The 20657-nt window shown below is 39.5% G+C and overlaps 1 protein-coding gene across 1 annotated transcript in view; it reads left to right on the forward strand.

Annotated features, from left to right (window-relative positions):
• The window catches only part of LOC111150881 (WD repeat domain 64), a 136385-nt gene extending 118518 nt beyond the window's left edge, over positions 1 to 17867 (forward strand). Inside the window, exons 21-27 of the mRNA XM_022508551.1 lie at positions 664 to 722; positions 4352 to 4461; positions 7326 to 7514; positions 9473 to 9578; positions 12449 to 12529; positions 13558 to 13671; positions 17784 to 17867. Coding sequence (XP_022364259.1) covers positions 664 to 722; positions 4352 to 4461; positions 7326 to 7514; positions 9473 to 9578; positions 12449 to 12529; positions 13558 to 13671; positions 17784 to 17867 — 743 coding nt within the window. The remainder of the gene's footprint in view (positions 1 to 663; positions 723 to 4351; positions 4462 to 7325; positions 7515 to 9472; positions 9579 to 12448; positions 12530 to 13557; positions 13672 to 17783) is intronic.
• The last annotated feature ends 2790 nt before the right edge of the window (positions 17868 to 20657 follow it).

Raw genomic sequence — 20657 nt, forward strand, 5'->3', positions numbered from 1 at the left:
CCACCCAGGCATCCCAAGTACTTCTTTTGATATTTCTTGCAAGGCACGTCTACTAGCAACAAATTCTCTCAAGTTCTGTTTGTCTGGGAAAGTCTGTATTTCCCCTTCATTTTTAAAGGACAACTTCACAAGGTACAGAATTCTAGGTTGATGGTTTTTCTCTCAACCCTTAAATATTTCATTCCATTCTTCTTGCTTGCACACTTTCTGAGAAGTTAGATGTAATTCTTATATTGTTCCTTTATAAACAAGCTATTTTTTTCCCTCTAGTTTCTTTCAAGATTTTTTTTCTTTCTGCAGTTTGAATATGCCTAGATGTAGTCCTTGTTGCTTTTTTAAATCAAGTTTTGTAATTTGGACTGTAGGATGATTCTCTGTAATGGTGCATTTATTTCTATTTCATCTACCCTGACATCTAGAAGAACTCTGAGTATCCACAGCAATAATAAGTCATAATGAAGTTGCCATGTATACTCAACAAAACAGGATTCCTACATATAAATATTGATAAGAGTTTTTTCTTTCATTTCATTTCTGGTTTTTCAGATTCTGTTTTATTTACTGTTATAAATGCCTAAGTCAAATTAGTTTGGTGGTCTGGGTAGTATCTGCTTAGAGAACATGATATCTAACTAAAGATTCCAATGTTTACATTTTATACAGAAGGACATGTTATCCTTTGCAGTATTAGTTCCTTCCTGGATCTGCCTCACGAAGAAAAGGTAAGAACTTTAGTCTTAGTTTAATTCATGAACCAACACATACTAATTAACCATTTCTCTGTGCTAGATATGACAAAAGACAGAACAAGACATGACTCCCTACTCTTGAGTCATATATAATACTATTGAATCTTTCTTTTTTAAGATTTTATTTGTTAATTTGATAGAGAGAATGAGAGAGAGCAAGCATGAGAGGAAGAAGGTCAGAGGGAGAAGCAGACTCCCCAGTGAGCAGGGAACCCCATGCAGGACTCAATCCTGGGATTCCAGGATCATGACCTGAGCTGGAGGCAGTCACTCAACCAACTGAGCCACCCAGGCACCCAATACTATTGAATCTTAAGAGTACTCTTATCTTGATGGGCACCAAGAAATGTATAGAATTGTTGAATCATTAAATGGCACACCTTAAACTAATATAACATTGTATGCTAACTATACTTAAAATAAAAACAGAAACAAGAAACAAGCTATGTGCCAAATAACAAACAATGGTTTAGTGGTGAAAAGAGAGGATGAGTGAGGGAGGGAGCCCACCATCGGCTGCTTTAGGTCATCTTCTTGTTTTCACTTACTTGAGAGAATTTATGCAGAATCCCAGAGCTTAAAAGGGTTCACACATCATCTAGTCCTCTGTTGTCAGTTTATATAGATTATATATCTTCACAGAAGGAGATTCTATAACTTTTCCTTCCAAGTCTAATCTAGTGTCCAACCATTATAAATAAGTCATGGGGATGAAAAGTACCGCATAGGGAATACAGTCAACAACACTGTAATGACTTTTGAGGGTGACAGATGGCAGCCATGCTTATCGTGGTGAGCACCATGTAATGTACAGAGTTGTCTAATCAGTGTGTTGTACACTTGTAACTAACATAACATTGTGTGTCAACTATACCTCAATTTCAAAGAAAGAAACTCTTCCTCACATCTAGGCTAAATCCTCCTTGTAATTCAAACATGTTTTATGCTCTTTTTAGTGTTAATGCAATGTAAATGTCACCAGTCTTATTCATAACCATTTAAATATGCATTTTTGTGCGAATGTGGATGTACAAATATAGCTACATATGTTATAAAGACTCAACACTAATTAAAGGTTGCAGCAGCAAAGCACTGTTTTACCCTAGGCTTATTTCCCTTTACATTCATATTTCAAATCCAAAAAGAAAGCAAATAGCAATTTTTTTGTTTTGGGATTATAGGCAGTGACATATGGTTACATAGATGAGGATTGGATTCCTTGCAGAGTGTCACAGACTGGTTACTGTTTTAAACATCATTTCATTTGATCCCTAGAATTTTCTTTTTGTTTCCAGGAACAAATCAGAGTTTTATAATGTTCAGATGTTTAGCTTTAGTATGATTGTCTCCACTTTGCCCAGGGGAAATCAGAGACTGGCTTGCCTAGGAGCACACAGACAGGTAGTGACTAAGCTGGGATTAGAACCAGGCTTCTGATCCTCAAATCTAATATTCCTCCCTTATATATAACCCTCCCTGCTATCAAATAGAAAACGACGTTCAGGGGTGCCTGGGTGGCTCAGTGGGTTAAAGCCTCTGACTTCAGCTCGGGTCGTGATCCCAGGATCCTAGGATCGAGCCCCACATCGGGCTCTCCACTCGGTGGGGAGCCTGTTCCCTCCTCTCTCTCTGCCTGCTTGTGATCTCTGTTTGTCGAATAAATAAATAAATAACATCTAGAAAAAAAAAAAAAAACCAACGTTCAAACTCACCAAGCACAGAGTTTCATTTATCAACAGCTATAACTGGCCTACAATCAAGGCATGTTGTGAGAGGAACAAAAACGAATAACATTCTTGAGCCATGTATAGGTGGAAAGTTATCTGTTTTCTCTGAATTGCGATGATTATCATATTCCATTATTAATTTTAAGACATCAAAATATGACCCATTTGTTTTTTGTTTAAAAAAACAAAACAAATATACAGCCGAGTCTGGTTATAGGAGGCCTCGCCTCTGCACAGACCAGTATGTACCATGAATGAAGCCAATTACAGTTATAGATTACAACTGCAACCAAAATCTAATACGTCAGTCTATACGGAAGGTGTTAATTATTTTCTTTATCAATCATTCATAAATAATTAATAATTATTTAATTATAAATATACCTATATTAGTAATTAATAATTAACAATTATTAATTATTTAAAAGATGCTCCATGTAATAAAAATATTCTAAGAGATAAGATAGTCAAAATCTGGCCACCAAAAGAGAGATCATTCATATGATAATATACACGGGTCTACAGGAAAAAAAAGTCTTTGAGCAGTGTTTTTCTTTTCTTTTTTTTTTTTAAAAGATTTTATTAATTTATTTAACAGACAGAGATCACAAGCAGGCAGAGGCAGGCAGAGAGAGAGAGGGGGAAGCAGGTTCCCCACTGAGCAGAGAGCCCGATGTGGGGCTCGATCCCAGGACCCCAGGATCATGACCTGAGCTGAAGGCAGAGGCTTTAACCCACTGAGCCACCCAGGCACCCCTGAGCAGTGTTTTTCTAAGTACAGGTCGTAACCCACTTTAGGGTCATAAAGTCCATTTAAGGGTGGTGACTGTATTTTCATTAAGAAAAGGTAATAGAGTGGAATGAAATGCAGCAGAACAGACTAGACAATAGCAGTGTGCAGAGCACTGGGTTAGGTTAAGTATCTGTGTGTGAATGATACTGAAACGTGTTCAGAATGCACGTGCAGGTATTTTATCTGTTTACTGGATCATGAAGTAAAATGTATTTCTTACTGTAGATACGGCACATAGTAGAGAAACACTTGCCTTAGAGACGAATCCCATCCCAAGGCCGAGAAAGAGCTTTTGGATGCCAAGATGTTCTTGACCAGCTATGAGACAGGAAGAAGTAGGAGAAGGCAGATTTCCCCCTGGTTTTCTAAGAACAACTTGAGGGAGCTGAGTCAGAAAGCCAAGAAATGTAGGAGGAATTGTGTCTGGCCTTGGTTAGAGTCTAAATGAGTAGGAGACTCGTAGGATAACTCCCAAGCTGCCAGAATTCTAGCCACACAAATGCTCTAGAGATGATCCAGGAAGAAGTCATGTTGATCTGGGATCATCAGAGAAAGAAAGGGAACATGCTCGAAGGGGACGCTGGCGCAGAGCCAGCTCCCCAGTTGGCAAATCTAGGGTTCTACACTTGAGGATAACACACAACTTGAAGGAACATACCAATCAAAGAGCAAAATAGCCAGGGCTATCTCTGGATAAAATTTTAGGCTGGAAAGTTTTGCCAGCCTCCCCTTTGGTCCTTACCTTTCATCTCTGCTCCCTCCTGCTCCTGATTCCACTCTGCCTTGGCCTCCCCAAAACCCCTCCTCCTAAGGCTTTTCCTTCATCTGCTCATCTTGTAATACTCAACTAAAGGCACTGTTAATCCTCACTTAAATGAGAAATTGCTAAAGACATAAGATCTTTCCTCTCCCAGGGATATGTGCAGATTAGCAGACACCAGGGAGAGGGACGACGTCTTGTACAGACGTCCACACCATTCACTCATACGCTTGGCTCATTAGTGGTTAATGGTTTTGCTCAAGATTGGATTTTGATCAGCATATACTTATTGCAAGGGATATGTTTTATTGTTGTTCTCTAGAAATTGAAGCAGCTGCTTGTCTGGCGTGCTCATTCTTTAGAAATTATTCAAGTAATCTATATAGAAGATAAGCAATTGGTGCTTACTGCCTCCATCGATGGCTCAGTAAGGTATGGACCTTCATATTGTGAACTTAGGGTTTTGAGCATGAGAAGTCAAAATTTGGGTCTAAAGTTCAAGTATATATCGTGAATACACTCTTGATTGGGTAATTAAAATAAATAAATACATGAACAAATAGTTGCATGCACAAAGGGCTTTGAAAAGATGGCCATGGTTTGGAATTCTTTTCCATGCCCAAGGAGATGAGATGCCCTGCTCATCTACAATAGAAGTATAACAAATACTTAATTAAAAGTGTTTTCTGGTGGACTCCTTTAGAAGAGTTAAGCAAGATGATTATCTCAGAGAGATAGACCCACACCCAGGGAAGGCCACCGGAGACACAGGGTCAAAAGTCACAAAGAAAATAGTAGCAAAGTGCTACTTAATGCTGAGAAAAATGGGAGTGAGCTAACGTTTTCACAGACAATGGGACTGATTTTGCAAAGTCTACTTGTTTCTCATCACCTGGATAATGCTAAGGTTACACACACAAAATGCTGAACACACACACACACACACACACACCCATTGACAAAGAGAAAGGAAACGTCACGACACTTTGTGAGACCAATTGCTGCATCTTAAAATGGCTCAAAATCATGGTAATGAATTATCCTCATGGGAGAATAAAGTCAGGAATGATCGAGAGAGGTAGAGAGACTTCAAAGTGTCTTGGAGAGCTCATAGTGAAGGCAAAAGGAAGGAGTATCTGGTGTTGTATAAAAAACCCTGTGTTCTGGATCTTCGCCTTGAAAGAGAACAGCCACCAACGGACTGTAAGTGAAAGACTGACATCATCTGATTTACATTTTTTTAAAAAATAACATGTAGGGAATGGATTTCAGAGCAGCAAGGTGGGAGCAGAGAGAACAGTTTGAAGTCTGTGCTGACGGCAGTGGCCTGGACTGGGGCAGTCCCAACTGTGCCGCAAGGAAATAGTCTGGGTCCGAGAACTGTCTAGGAGGTAAAATGTGGGAGACAGAGACTTTAACTGAAAGGGGAGGTAAGCGACAGATGTCGAGAATATCTCCTGGCTTGTACAACTCAGTGAATGTTGGTACCATTTGGGAAGAGAGGGGGCGCCCAAAGAGGAAGATATTTTGAGTGTGGAAGAGTGAAGGTCAACTTGTAGAAATGTTGAGTTAGAGGTGAGTCTGTGGGGGTAAGGTCAACCTGGGGTCCAATAGAGCTTTTCCTCAGCCAGAAAGGGAATCTGTTGTTTTATTCATAGGAAAAGTTAAGGACATGACATTTCATTATTATAGATGGTTTTCACGACTCTGTCCCTTGGGTCTCTGTTCCAGCTTATTTTCAGCTACCTGTCAGCAGAAGTGCTAATTGGGGATGGTAGCACAAGCACGTACACACACACACACACACACACACACACACACACACACACACACCCCACATGTCACATGTGCACACAGTCCCGTTGTTAAAAGCAGTCCCTTCTCAGACCAGTCACCCTTGGCACGGAGAAATCACTTTCAAGATTACTTCAAGTGAAGATCTCCCTGGATACGCAGCTCAGAAAAAGTAGCTCTATGAAGAGCTCCCTCAGAGACGGTTCTCTTCATAACTAAGCTCCATCCTTTCGTGAACACTATCTGCCGCTCTCTAGCAGGGTAGGCAATTTTAACACTAAATCTTTCTCGTCAAAGAGATGATGATTTTATACGAGGAAAAACTGTAATAAAGGCTTAGCTCTTGGACAGAGGCTGGAAGGGGTGAAGATCTGTCTGAGGCACAGGAAATCAGGCTGTGAGGCAGGACCGATCGTCTAGGAGAAGTCCACATGCCAGAGCAAATGCCACAAGACCAAGGAGAGCAGAAGCTGCTTCAGGTCTGGCCAAGAACACAGGGAGTTTGGAGTTGTCCTGAAGGTAGTCCTTACCCTCTAACTTCCATGCTGGAAGGGCTGCTCCATTTCACTTTGGTCAAGGTTCTAGCAAGGGCACAGTGTTGATAGAGTGTTGGGGAATTCAAATATGTAGGGGATATCAGGTGTTTATGCTACATTCTTAGGATGCTGTCAGATGTGAGCAGTGCTGGCTGGATCCCTCTGCTGTCTCCTCCTCAACGGCTGCCCCCTTGACCTGCGAAAACACTTGGACTTTGTGGAATTACCTCTTAACTCATTTAGCTTGTCCTCCTCATGGGTTATGATGACTGTGTCCATTGTTTGCTACTCTGAGGTTGAAATCAAGATATAAAGATCTTCCACATAGCGTTTTGTCTTTCTTTGAGACCTAGAGCACATACTCCTACAAACAACATTCTGTAGCACTTTAAAGCAAGTAGCCTGCTAGAGGGACCTCATACACTGAACCGATGGAGAAATAATGAATACAGATGGGAGCCATTTCTTCTGCCATTTAAGAGCTCAGTCCTAAGAAATTAGTATGGTGTTTCCTTAATAGTAGGAGTTTTGAACAGAGGTTGAGAGGATGTTGGTAATAGGAAAAGAGTCTGTATGAAACCCATCCCACAAGTTCTTCTGACATGGATACGGAGGTAAACAGCTGAGATGTAGCCCACTCAAAGGCCTAATTCAGCTAATACCCAGCCAGCATGGGTTCTGATCACCTTGAATGAGCAGGGTTATTCTAGGAAATATCTGTTCCTTGAATGGGTTTCATAAGTACAGATTCAAGTTGACAGTTCCTAAAATTGCTGTAGATTAGAATTCTAACTTAAAAAAATGGATCTGCTCTGATTAGTTTCATGTATTTAATAGGAAGAGTCCTAGAATCAAGCTCCAAGTCCCTAATGTATCAGTGAAAAATCCATATAAATGATCCAATAAACAGAACAACTTCCACTGAATTCCAGTCACTTTCTTCTCCCTACCTTTGCCTCTCCTCAGGCTCTGGCATGCCTTCAGTGGTCATTACTGTGGCTATTTTGGACAGCGAAGAATGTTTGAACTATCACAATCAAGTGATTTCATTTTGCCGTGTGATGTTAACGAATATCCAGTAGAAATAAAAGAAGAAAACAAGTTCACAGAGAAGAAGCAAAAATACGAATGTCCTCTGGTATTTGACCGGCAAAAGTAAGACCATTATTTTTGTTTTTTGTTTTGTTTTGTGTTGTATTGTTTTTATTTTTTTAAAGATTTTATTTATTTATTTATTTGACACAGAGAGAGAGATCACAAGTAGGCAGAGAGGAAGGCAGAGGGGGAGGGAGAAGCAGGCTCCCCGCTGAGCAGAGAGCCTGATGCGGGGCTCGATCCCAGGATCCTGAGATCATGACCTGAGCCGAAGGCGGAGGTTTAACCCACTGAGCCACCCAGGTGCCCCATGTTGTGTTGTTTTTAGATGAACAGACAAGAATTAAACTCTTATGCTACTGTGACACTGGGCTAAATGTGGAGAATTCAAAGGTGAACAGTCCAAGGCTTTTCAATAATGTCACAGTCCAGGGGAGGGGAGAAATATGGAAACAAAAAACTACAATTCAATATAATGGTACTTCTAAGAAAATTTAATTCTTAAGATAATCACAGAGGAATTAGGGGATGTAACCAAACAAAGAGGACCAAAGAGGCAATTTTGGTATTCTTTGCTTAGTTGAATCCTATTTAAGGACAAGCACTAATTAATGAGACACCATGATACATCATCAAGTTTTTCAAGACTTGGCAGTTCAATGAGCCAACAAAGAAGACATGGTAGGAAATAGAGCAAGGAAAGTTTATAGAGGCCAAATCACAATGGGCTCTTGGTATGGGCCAACATAAGGATTTTAAACTTTAGAGAAATCACAAAAGAATACACAGAAAAAGGTCTGAAGAAAAGGATAGTGAGTTTGGTTTTGGACAGGTTTAAGTCTAAATGCTTGTGGGGACATCCAAGTGGAGATATTTAATGAGCATTAAGATAGACCCACCTGGCTGCCAAAAAGAAAGCCACAAGCAAGTGCTTGAGAAAAAAATAGGAGACATGAGGTGACAATCCTATAGGTTACTTTGTAAGGAAGTCAGATAGCTCTAAATTTGAATAAGAGTGTGATTCATGGGCTTGATTGTGTCTCAGGGACACGAGAATTGCTTAAAGGCTTGGAGGTAGAGGACAGTTCCCCAGGAGGAAGTAGGGAGTTGGTAGAAGGTGTTTTGTTGTTTTGTAATGTTCAGTTCTGGTTTTGAGTGATTGGATCTTTGTCATAATGGAAGAGATCAGTGCTCATTTGAGTTTAACATCAGCAAAGCCTGATGGATAATCTCAGGGGACCAGTCCTACGTGGACTGGCAACATGGAATAAATCAGCACTGGGAAAACTGACTAGATGAGCCCAAAGTGGGAAGAATCAAAGGGGATTATCTAAAATAAAGTCCTTTAGGAAAATCCCAAGTGGTTCAGAGCTGGAGAGACTCAGTGCCATCATCTAGTCCAACAGCTGGTAGAATAAAAAGGAAGAGAAACTAAGAGTCACAGTCCACATAGAATTTGGATTAAGACAGGACCGGTTTGAGAAAAATCAACAAGGATTCCAAGTGACTGCCAAACCCCGCTGAAGAGCTCAAGGCTAGCCAGCAAGAGCCCTGGAGAAGAAGTCTTGCCAAAACGTGAGAGGTGGTGTCATAGAGCCAAGACTCATCAAGATGTGGTAAAGTTCACCAAGCAAAGTTGGTCATTCTCCCTTGGGTAATTGCTGAGCCTTGACCACAACCATCTGTCTTAGTACTAAAAATTGTATATTCTAATTTGGTCATATGCATCTCCTTTACTAACTCTGTGAGTTCCTTGAAGATTAAGACCATGTTCTGTACATATTTCTATACCCAGGTCTTAGCTTAATGCTAAGCACACCGTAGGCACACCCGAGGTACTCGAGTGAGCAAATAGGGAGTGACATAAGGGCAGCCATAGCATCATCAGGACTGGTGCCATGGGAACCAGAGAACCGGGGACCCAAAGAAAGAAGGATGTAATGGATATTTGTTTAGTAGGCAGAGGACAAAAGATGTGGGTATGCGCTGAACAGTTTTCTTTGTTTCTTTTTATGCAGATGGAAAAAAATGAGCTCAATGTCTTTGCTTTTCAAACGTACACCTCCCAAGGCCTTTGAAGTGGATCATGACTTTAAGTTTTTCAAGTCTCTTTCTTCTCCCAAGGTAGCCATGAAACAAATGAACAAAAAAATCCCAAACAAACAAGAGAAAGCTCTTGGCTTTTGTTTTCCTGAATTTGGATCTCCCCAGTGTATTAGCTTTCTATTGCTGCTCTTAGGAATTACTACGTACTTGGTGGTTTAAACAACACAAACTAATTATCTTACAGTTCTGTGTGTCAAAAATCTGACCTGGGTGTGCCTGGGCTAAAATTAAGAAGTTGCCGGAAGTTCTGGAAGTTCTGGAAGCTCTAAGGGGGAGAATCTCATTGCTTTAGTTTGTGGCCCTCTTCCTTTGTCTTCAAAGCCAAAAATATGGTTTCTCCCTGACGGTTTCCCGGGGGGTCACAAGTCTCCAACCCAGTGGGAAATGTTCTCTGCTTTTAAGGATGCCTGTGATTAGATTGGGCCCCCCTGGAAAATCCATCTCCAGGTTCCTGACCTTAATCATATTTTGCCAAGTGACCTTTTGCCAACTGAGGCCGTGTAGTCATAGGCTGGGGTAGGGAAATAGGGTGTGGACATCTTTGGTTGCCATGATTCTGCCTATCACAGACTGACACACATCAATGCAGATTTAGGGGAGAAATGGATCCCACTATTCATTCTATTTTTAATATTCCCAAAGAGTATATATAGCACGAGCCGATTTCTTCAAGATCTTCCACACAATAAACCAAACTTAACCTTTCTGAACATATCTCCCATTATTAACCTACTGTTGCCCTACCCTCTACAAATCAGGCTAGTTTTTTCCTGAGCATTCCTGTCTTCTGTCCCTTAGTTCGCCTGAGCTGTCCTTACCACATCCAAGGCTTTCTCGGCCTGTCAAGTCCATCCTACCTTTGTAACTGATGAAGGATTAGTGTCTAGAATACAAAAGAATTCCTAAGAAATCAATAAAAAAAAAAAAACAGTCCAGTTTAAAAAATGGTAAAATACTTGAATAGATCACAAAAGGAAAAAAAATTGCCAGTAAGCACATGATGAAATGCTCAGCCTCATTGCTAAAAGGTGGAAATTCACATCAATAACATTAGGAGGTACCATTTTACACCCAGCAGATTGGCAAATATTAGAAAGTCTGAGTCTACCAAGGGCCAGTGTGCATTTGGCACGATCAGAACACTAATCTGGTGGTGGAAGTTGTGTAAATTGCTCGAAGCACTTGGGAAAACAATTTAACAGTAACCAGTGAAGTCGAAAATAGGTATAGCCCACTAGAGATATCCCCTAGGGAAACTCTTAAACATGGGCTTAGGAGACGGGTACAAGGATGCTCAGAGCAGTATTCTGTAATAGAAAAAACCGGAAAGCAGCCTAAGTGCTCATGAACGGTGTAATCGGTACATAATTATAACACATTTATAGATTAGGATACTATGGAGCTGTGAACATAAATGGACCAAATAACACTCTCCTATATGGATAATAGTCTGACACATGCTACTGAATGAAAGAGTGTGCTTAAGAACACGTACGTAATGGTGGGGAGGGTATGGGCTATAGTGAGCGTTGTGAATGGCGTAAGACTGATGTCTCACAGACCTGTGTCCCTGAAACCAATAATATATTGTATGTTAATTTAAAATATACCTATATGTAATTATCGTTTATATAAAAGTCAAAGAGAGGCAAAACTAAAAATATTGCTAAAAATCATAAAAGATAAAAGTATACAAATAAAAGCAAGACAATTAAAAATACAAAATTCAAGACAGTCATTACATTTAAGGGCAGATGAAAAGGACTGAGAACCTCAAAGCTGACGGTATTGTTTCAACATGTAAAACGGGGCAGTGGGTCCACGGGTGTTCATTCTGTCATTATTCTTTTACACTATCAACTTCATATTTGATAAATACTTACTTTTTTCCAAATGAAACAATTTCCATAACCCCCACCTTTCTGTCCATGTGGCACTGGGCTGCTCCCAGAGGGCAGGAGCACAGACGGGAGAGGGACCAGGATGTGGAGTGTGACAGACTTAGGTTTAATCTTAGATAAATTATTGTATCTCTTTCCTCATTGGAAAGCCCTTCAAAGTGTTGTTGTGAGGATTAATTGAGAAAAAGGTACACCTGTTACATCCCAGATACTCAACAAATGTTAATACCACATTTCCCAACAACCCCTGTCTCTCCTGCCTTGTGTCTAACAGCATATTCATTTCCTGTGTTCTCTAGTGAACCAGAATATTTGTATACTCACTGTACTGCCTAACCACCACTGAGTCCTAAGTTCTTTATGGCCAAAGACATAGGCATAGCACATAACAGATACAAAATTTTGTTGAATAGGATTGAAATAGCACATCCTAAAAATAAAGATTGGCATAGACTTTCAATATCCTCTTCAAATTTGAAAACAAGAAACAATCTTCTAAAGTGATTTAACTGAAGCATTAAATACATTCGGGGAACTATGGAGCAAAGTTTTAGAGCTCTTGAAACAAGTGCCCCAAGGATCTCCTTCTCCTTTGGACACCTTTGTCTTCTCAAGTGGTTGGTAAAATAGCAAAACTTTAATGCTAAAGTTGAGTTAAAACACCTTTTTCTTAGGAATCTCTGATTTTTACCAGAATCTTGTTTTGCCCATTCATTCTCTTTTTTAATTGTATAAAATGTGTTCATTTCCTTCGTTTTGACGTACCATTATCAGTAATAATAATACTACGATAACAAATCTTACATATGAATAACACTGTGCTATGTATGTTTTTTTTTTCATTTGATCTTCATAAATAGTCAATAGAGGAAGAACTTGCCCAAGATCATTCAGTTAATAAGCAGCAGAGTCAGGATTTGAACCCAGGAATTTTGCTGCTGATGGAGTGTGCCCTCTGCTTTAAACATTCACTCCTGTGTTTTGCAGATTCGAAGACGTGCCTTAGAAGGATTCCTGACAGGAAACCGGGAGGCAGGGGTTGTTTTTGGTTCTCTGCCTATATACAGGGTGAGTTGGAGGTTTTGAAGACTATGGTGGTTTAGGACACAGTGGGGAATATGACGTCTCATCCCTGACCCTGGGCTACCAAACAAGGCTGAAGAAAATCACATCGCCAAGCCAACTGCTGCTCCTATGAGCATGCTGGGTCCGATCCCAAAGAAGTCTCCAGTTCTCTGTGTCCATGGCCTTGATCCCTTGTCTCTGCCATTCCACACTGAACACCACAGGAAACTAGTTCAGACTCTATCCTGGTTCTTCATCACCTACAGCATAAAATTCAAACACTTTTAGCCCAGACTACAAACCTTCCATAATCTGGCTTCTGCCTTTACTGTCTAACCTCATTTTCTACCATTTTCCCCCACGTACCTCACACTGCAGCCAGGGCATACTACGGGCCTTTCCCGAAGCATCATTTCTCTTCCCTCTTCTGTGACTTTGCCTGTGCCGTCTCCCTGCCCGGAATTTCTTCCTCCTTAGTCACCCTTCCAGTTTCCACTCCAGATAATCCCTGTCAAATTAAAGAACTAATTCGATTGGGGCGCCTTGGTAGCTCAGTGGGTTAAAGCCTCTGCCTTTGGCTCGGGTCATGATCTCAGGGTCCTGGGATCGAGCCCCGAGTCAGGCTCTCTGCTCGGTGGGGAGCCTGCATCCCTTTCTCTCTCTCTGCCTGCCTCTCTGCCTACTTGTGATCTCTGTCTGTCAAATGAATAAAAAAAAAAAAAAAAAAAAAAAAACTAATTTGACCAGGAATAATAAACTGAAGATGAAATTGTAATTAATTAATCTTAATTTATTATTTCTTAAAATGTTCTTTCTCTTTCCCAAGAGCGTGTTCATTATAACAGGAGCTAACACTTAAGCTATAGGTGATGAGAAGGACAAATTGTCAGGAAGGACTAGTGGGCATCTGGGAAGGAGGGCATGTTTTAAAGCAGTTGGAACTTTTTCCCCCTATTCTCCACCCCTGAACTCACATTATAGAAGTAATTGCCTGAATTATGTCCTACTAACTCTTTACTTATGGCTTCTAGGTACCAAGCCCCACCAGCCTGAGATTCCTTCCACTCATTGGCTCAGAAGCACAAAGGGAATCTGCAAACAGCATTCCAGGGAAAAAGAAGGGAGGTCATGTTCAACATGATAAAGTGAGTACCCAGAATTCCAGAGTGCATCCCCTTTCTGTCTGGATTTTTAATTAATTGCTTTGTTCCCAGAGACATGCTGGGCCTAAAATTATCTCAGTTCATACTCTCGTCATGAATATTCCAGGATACATGCGTTTTAGCTTAGTGAGATGGAAATCATGAGTTTGCTGAATGGAGAGAAAAATCGAATAGGACCTCCTAACCTGACAAGTGAAACGTCTCCAGAGGTAATTTAAGACTTGGACTCACGGCCTACTTTTAAAAGCTAGGCCAAGTGACATCACATCTCTGCGGGCTGTTTGACATCCTTGTACCTGCAGGATAGAGCCATGATATCAGTAAGATTCTGACTCACCGGCCAAGTCAAGTTTCTTCGTGTATTAAGAAGAGTAGCTAACATACAATGCTTTAGAGTTTACGGAGCATTTTCACAAGTGATTGCCTTCATTTTCACAATAATTGCAAAGGAAAAAAACTGGGAAAAAGTGCAGCCTAACTAGAGGGTAAGTGACTTGCCAAGGATCCCACGAGAATGAAGTGGTAAGCTGAGATGGACCGTGACTCTCGATTTCCTGCTCATCCTGTTAAACCATGCAGCCTAGAAAGTTCAAGTGCTGTCACTCTTCTCCTCATTCTAGGAAGCTGGTATGGGCCCAACCTAACCTGCGGCCATTCATCCCATCGTTAAAATAGATCAAACCTTAAGAGGAGAAGGTCTAATATACGGTACTTTTTAGAAGCCTCTGTCCCATGAAATCAGTTCTTGCTGCCTATGCCTAACAGAATAACAGATAACAATCACAGCTACCACAGCAAAAAGCTGCTTTATTTAATTATATAGAAAACTTGACTGTCATTCTATCCTCAAGGACATAATGAGAGTATGAATGATTCCTCTTAATCCTCAACTCTACTAAGAATTTTTGGCAAAAGAACAGTTTTCTATAAAATAATATATATATATATTTTTTAAAGATTTTATTTATTTATTTGACAGAGAGAGATCACAAGTAGACGAAGAGGCAGGCAGAGAGAGAGAGAGAGGGAAGCAGGCTCCCTGCTGAGCAGAGAGCCCGATGTGGGACTCAATCCCAGGGACCTGAGATCATGACCTGAGCCAAAGGCAGCAGCTTAACCCACTGAGCCACCCAGGCGCCCCAATAAAATAATATATTTTTAATTGTTTTGAGTGATGAATGAAACACAGTGGTATAAATATTTCAAAACTAACAGATTGTCAAAAAAGTGTTTTGGGTTTTCTTTCTATTTTTTTTTTTGCCTGTATTTGCATTCTTATTTGTTTTGCCTCATTGGGTATTAAGTATACTTTACATTCTCTAAGTACAAACCAAGTGACAGAAAGAAGATGGCCAGGTATGTCTTAAATGCCAGGGGGAAGACAAAAATGGAATTAAAAATGAATCGTGGTTACTGTACATAATGAACAGTGTACACTGAGATCATCAGGAACTGATTGCGGTATGATTAGTTTTATCAAAGCATGAAATATAATAAAGTATTTGCCCAAAAGCAAAGGAATTTTTTATAGAGCTGCTGTTTTAATAGATGCTTAAACTCTGGGAGCTCATTAACCACACAAGAAGGGCAAAGGAAGTAGATGTCTCCATTTGCTGATGGAAAAGGGACCACAAAACCTTAATTAAAAATTCTCCTTCTGGTTTAATGAAGAGTTAAATGTAGTCAGGGATTAAAATCTCTCCATTAAAATGCTTCCAAAATAAAAACTAGGTCATATTCAGGAAAATTATGCACCTCAAAAGATAACAATAAATTCTAGAAACTACCGTAGATTAAAGGACCACTGTGTCGACTGTCTGCAATTGTAGGACCCTGTCCAGCCTAAGTGGGGAAATCGTGGGGGAAGCCAAATCTAGAAATATACACTAAATGCCAATTTTCATGAAAAGCACCTCCAGGAACCTGGGCATAAATTTACCTCAGAAAGTTTAGTGTTCAAATTCTAATTTTGTGAAGCACACACGTACAGAATACCTTGGAATCCCTACTATGTGCCTTACACTGTGCTAGGCACCAAGAAGCCATTCATAAATCAAGGCGCTCACAGTATAGAGGAGAGAAAGATCTTTGAGCAAGGAGTCCCAAAACAGGTCACTTAATGTCTTTGCCATTATCTTTAAATAATAGAAATGCTGATTCCAACTGTTAATGTCTTTAAGGGGTTTGTGCATCGCTTTAGAATTAAACAAGTTACAAGATATTAACCATAGTACAGGAAAATATACATACAGTTGACCCTTGGACAACACAGGTTTAAACTGCGAGGATCCCCTTATATGCAGATTTTTTCAAGAAATATAGTACAGTTCTTAAGTGTATTTTCCTGATGATTTTCTGAATAATATTTTCCTTTCTCCAGCTTACTTTATTGTAAGAATATGGCATCCATACTAATCAACTGTACGTTATTGGTAAGGCTTTTAGTCAGCAGTAGGCTGTTGGTAGTGAAGTATGGGGGAGTCAAAAGTGATACATGGCCTTCCTGCTGTATGGGGGGTTGCTTAAGGGTCAACTGTAGTTCCGTTTCAGTTTACATGTGGGAAGAGAATGGGAAAACATGAACTTTGTGATGTGCTCCATTTACAAAACTGTGAGAACATATCCAATAATAGAAAAATGATTACATGGAAGGTGGTATACAGGATAGCATATTCTAGTTTTTTGAAGAGTAACAGAAAAACTCACAATTTTATTTCAGGTGCAAGGTGATATAAACTATAACATTGATATTGCTGGTAAAAATGGCTAACATTTGTTTTTAAATTAGTGTCACGGCTACAAAACCAAACGTTCCATATGTACTCTTTCAATCAATCTTCATAATGTGGAGGTAGTTATGTTTACCTTCCCATTTTATATTCAAGAACACTGAAGCATAAAAGATAAGTATTTAAGATCCCCAGAGAAGTAAATCACAGAGCTGGGATCTAAGCACACCAGGTTGACTTCAGAGCCCGGACAGAGTCTACAAATAACACTGAAGGACTCTCCCTTCGCACCACTCTCTGTCCCCCCACCCAAGTTCATTTTTCTTCATCTCTCCTGTCACTACTTGTCATTATGTTCTAGAAAAGCTCATTTATTTGTAATGATTCTTTCCCACTAGAATGTAAGATTAACCAAGGCAGGTACTTTGACTTATTCTCGGCTGGAATTCCAGCGTTTAGAACAGACTGACACAGAGACGACACACGCTCAAAACATCTGCTGAATGGAAGAATGAATGAGACCAAAGAAGTGGAAGGAAGGTGCGGGAGGAGGTGAGGGAGAATGAGCATAGAGAATTGAAGAGAGAGACATGAGTGCACTTGGGAAATTGCATCAGTTGGTGGTAGACTGATGTGGGGGCTGAGTTTCCCACCTTGTGTCTCAGAGGGAAAGAGCGGTGGGGTTACCTGTAAGTGTTCAAGCCAAGGAGACCTTTACGTGGTGGAATTTGGACCTTGGGGCTCATTCTCTCTTTTTCTTTACCTTGAACTCTCTGTATTTCCTCTCCCCATTTTCATCTTTTCTTCTTCCCTATAATAGGCCATAAAATCAAATCGACGTACGCTATAAATACTAGTTGCATATTATGGACAAAATTTCTGAATTTTTAGACTAAAGGAGTTTAACTTTTTATAGTTCTGTGTTCGAAAAATAACCAATTCAAAACTCATTTTCAGGTCTCATTTGTGGGATGATCAACATTATCAGTATTATCTTAATTTCATTTTCCTGTAAGTCAATGGATTCTGAAGATATTAACATAGAACATCTCTGTGCCTTACAACAACCTAGCAAACTTCTCTAATATGCTTTGTTTTAACCAAACCTGTATAGACTGGGCAGTTGAGTCCCAGCATGGATAACTGCCCAGTCAAGTAGTTCGTCTAAAGCTTCTGCTCTTCTATCACATCCTTCTGGAACTCCATATTTTTATCCTGGAGGCACACAGGATAGTTAAGTAAATAATGATACTTTCTTACTCAGAAGATTAAAATCCTTACAAAAATTGTGGTGCAACTTGACCCTGAAAAATTGTATTTGTCATATAATGTCAGTTACTAACCATCATGCCCTTTATTTCACAGGTATCACGGAGGAAAAGTCTGAAAAGACATTTAGTCCCACAAATAAATCTGGCTTCTTCCTTCTTCCCATCCATCCCCAAGTGAAGAGAGGAAAATTGGAAGTGGCTGCTGTGTCCAGAGCTGCACGAAGAATGGCAAGATCTGAATGATACTCCAGTCTTTATTTCAGGATGAACGTGAGGGTCCACCAGATGCTGTCACCCATAGCTCTATCCTCATGCCATCCTATCCGTGGAGAAGGTTACTCAAGGAACTCAGCTCTGAACAAGCAAGCCGCAAGCACCAGGTGTGCAGTTTCTTTCCTACATGGAAATCCACTTAACAGATAGGCAATGTTTCTTGTTTACTATCAGTCAAATGACACACAGGGAAACAAAGAAAATCAATAGCATTCGTAGGTCTAAAATTATACAGTTATCAATGAGTAGCTTTTTGCCTCCCCTATCCCCAACCCGTGTTCACCCTAATTCATCACCAGAATTCTTATCCAAATATGTGCAGTGAAGAGGCAAGATGCTATGCATTATGCAAAGAAAATTATTAAAAAGAAAAATGTGCCAAGCAAGCCTCTAGCGTTTTGTCTTCTTCATTTAGGGAAATGTCATGTGCAAGAAAATTTTCAGAGTTTCTTAGATAAAGTTAGAAGTTATTTACATATCCTCTAGGAATGACTCCAGACAAAAAGAATTTGAATGGTTATATGAGCTTTCTTTTATTAATTCTTTTATTAATTGATTTTAGCGATTTGGCCAAATGATTCATTTTACCAATGGGTATTCATGTATTTTTACTTTTTTTTTTTGTATTTTTGTATTTGTATGAAAGCACCTAAATTTGATCAACAGAAAATGAGCTTTTTGAAAGATAGATTAATTGATTGATCTGAGAGAAAGAGAATAAGTAAGTGGGGGGGGCAGAGGGAGAGACTCTTCAAGCAGCCTCCCTGCTGAGCTCCACGCCAGGGGCGGGGCTCCATCTCACCATCCTGAGATCATGACCTGAGGGAAACTAAAAGTAAGATGCTTAACAGACTGAGCCACCAGGTGCCCAAATAAACGAGATTTTTAAATAAGTCAAAGGCATGAGGAAAGTATCAGAACTGAAGTCTGTAGATTCACTGACCCAAGCCTCTTTGGGAAATGATTCAAATGATGAAAGTGAGTCCCATGTCAGGAGTTATATGCACCCAAAGCACCAGGACTCAGTAAGAAAAAACAGGGGTCCCTTAGTGTTTGACTCTGCCTTTCCATTCTGAAAGGGTTCTATAATTCTTCAAATCCCAACAACTTTGGAAAAATAAATTTTTTATTCACATAAACTTCATTTACATTTATTTTTACTTTCCTTCTAGGCAGGCGCTAATTTTTGGTGCTTGTAGGAACATGATCATTTCTCCTACTAATTTTCTTTTTCTTTTAACTTTCTACTTCATGTATTTTTTTTTAAGATTTTATTTATTTATTTATTTATTTATTAGACAGAGAGGGAACACAAGCAGGGGAGAAGGGCGGAGGGAGAAGTAAACTCCCTACTGAACGAGGAGCCCGATATGGGACTCGATCCCACGACCCCGGGATCATAACCTAAGCTGAAGGCAGACGCTTCACTGACTGAGCCACCCAGGTGCCCCTTCTTCATGTATTTTAATTACATAAGAAACTAAAGTTCCAAGGGAAAATATTGAATATTATGGTTTTTAATTATTAAAAATAATTTGAATTATTTACTCAAATGAAAGAAGAGACTCTAGAAAAACAGCATAGTTATGGAAAATTAGTACCTATCAATACCTAAGCAAACCAAAAGATCCCTTTTTAAAAATTGAGGTATAAATGACATATGTATGACATTATATCAGTTTCAGGTGTACGATGTAATGATCTGATATTAATATTTACTGCAAAATGGTCACCACAATAAGTCTGGTTAATATCTGTCAACATACATAGTTACAAAATTTCTTTTTGTGTGTGTGTGTGATGGGGACATGTAAAATCTACTCTCTTAGCAACCATCAAATATGCAATACAGTATTATTAACTATAGTTGCCATGCTGTCCATTGCATTAACAGGACTTACTTCTCTTACAACTAACCGGAGGTTTGTACCTTTAGACCCTACTTTATCCACCTTGCCCCGAAGATTTTTTTAAAGAATTCTAAAAGCAAGAAAGAAAACTTCCAAGTTTATGAAAATGATTCCATTTCCCTCCTTGTAATCTCATTGTAAAAAAAAATCCTAGGCATGGATTTCCTAAAATAAGACCATTCTGAATAGCCTGCCACATACTCAATCCCCTTAACATGGCACTCAAGACCAAAAATTTGCATTCCCTTCCCTTTTTAACTGAGGAATTCTCTCAAACCTCTTTTAATACATGTACATTTTCTTGAACTTAAGATTTAAAAAATATATTTCAACATTTCTGCATATTATATAGTAAGTGATTTCATTTTAGTATGTTGCTGAAATGGCACTATAATTATAACAATATAATTTTTATGACACATGTATTTAAAAATTTTATCTTTTCATTTATCCAATGATGGGTTAAGTTAATCATTTAAGAAAAGGTTACACTTGTTAATAAATTAAGAATATTTCGTTACACCATGTTTGGTGTGGAACATTTAAAATGTTTACTAAAATATAGGTAATGATTTCTGCTTCCCGTAATGGTAGACAAGGTAATTTGGGCCAATCACTCCCACTGAGGTTGACTAGAAAACATTGACAAGATATAAAAAGAAATGTTAATGAAGGCATCCGAATGCAAATAAGGTGGTAAAGCATGAACATGCCAGGTACCCCTGGGAGACTGAAGCTCTGGTAGGTGAGCCCAGATTTTGAGGACAATTTTCCCACATGCAAGC

Source organism: Enhydra lutris, unplaced genomic scaffold (assembly GCF_002288905.1).
Source record: "Enhydra lutris kenyoni isolate GAN:26980312 unplaced genomic scaffold, ASM228890v2 scaffoldscaffold24, whole genome shotgun sequence".
Classification (NCBI taxonomy): domain Eukaryota; kingdom Metazoa; phylum Chordata; class Mammalia; order Carnivora; family Mustelidae; genus Enhydra; species Enhydra lutris.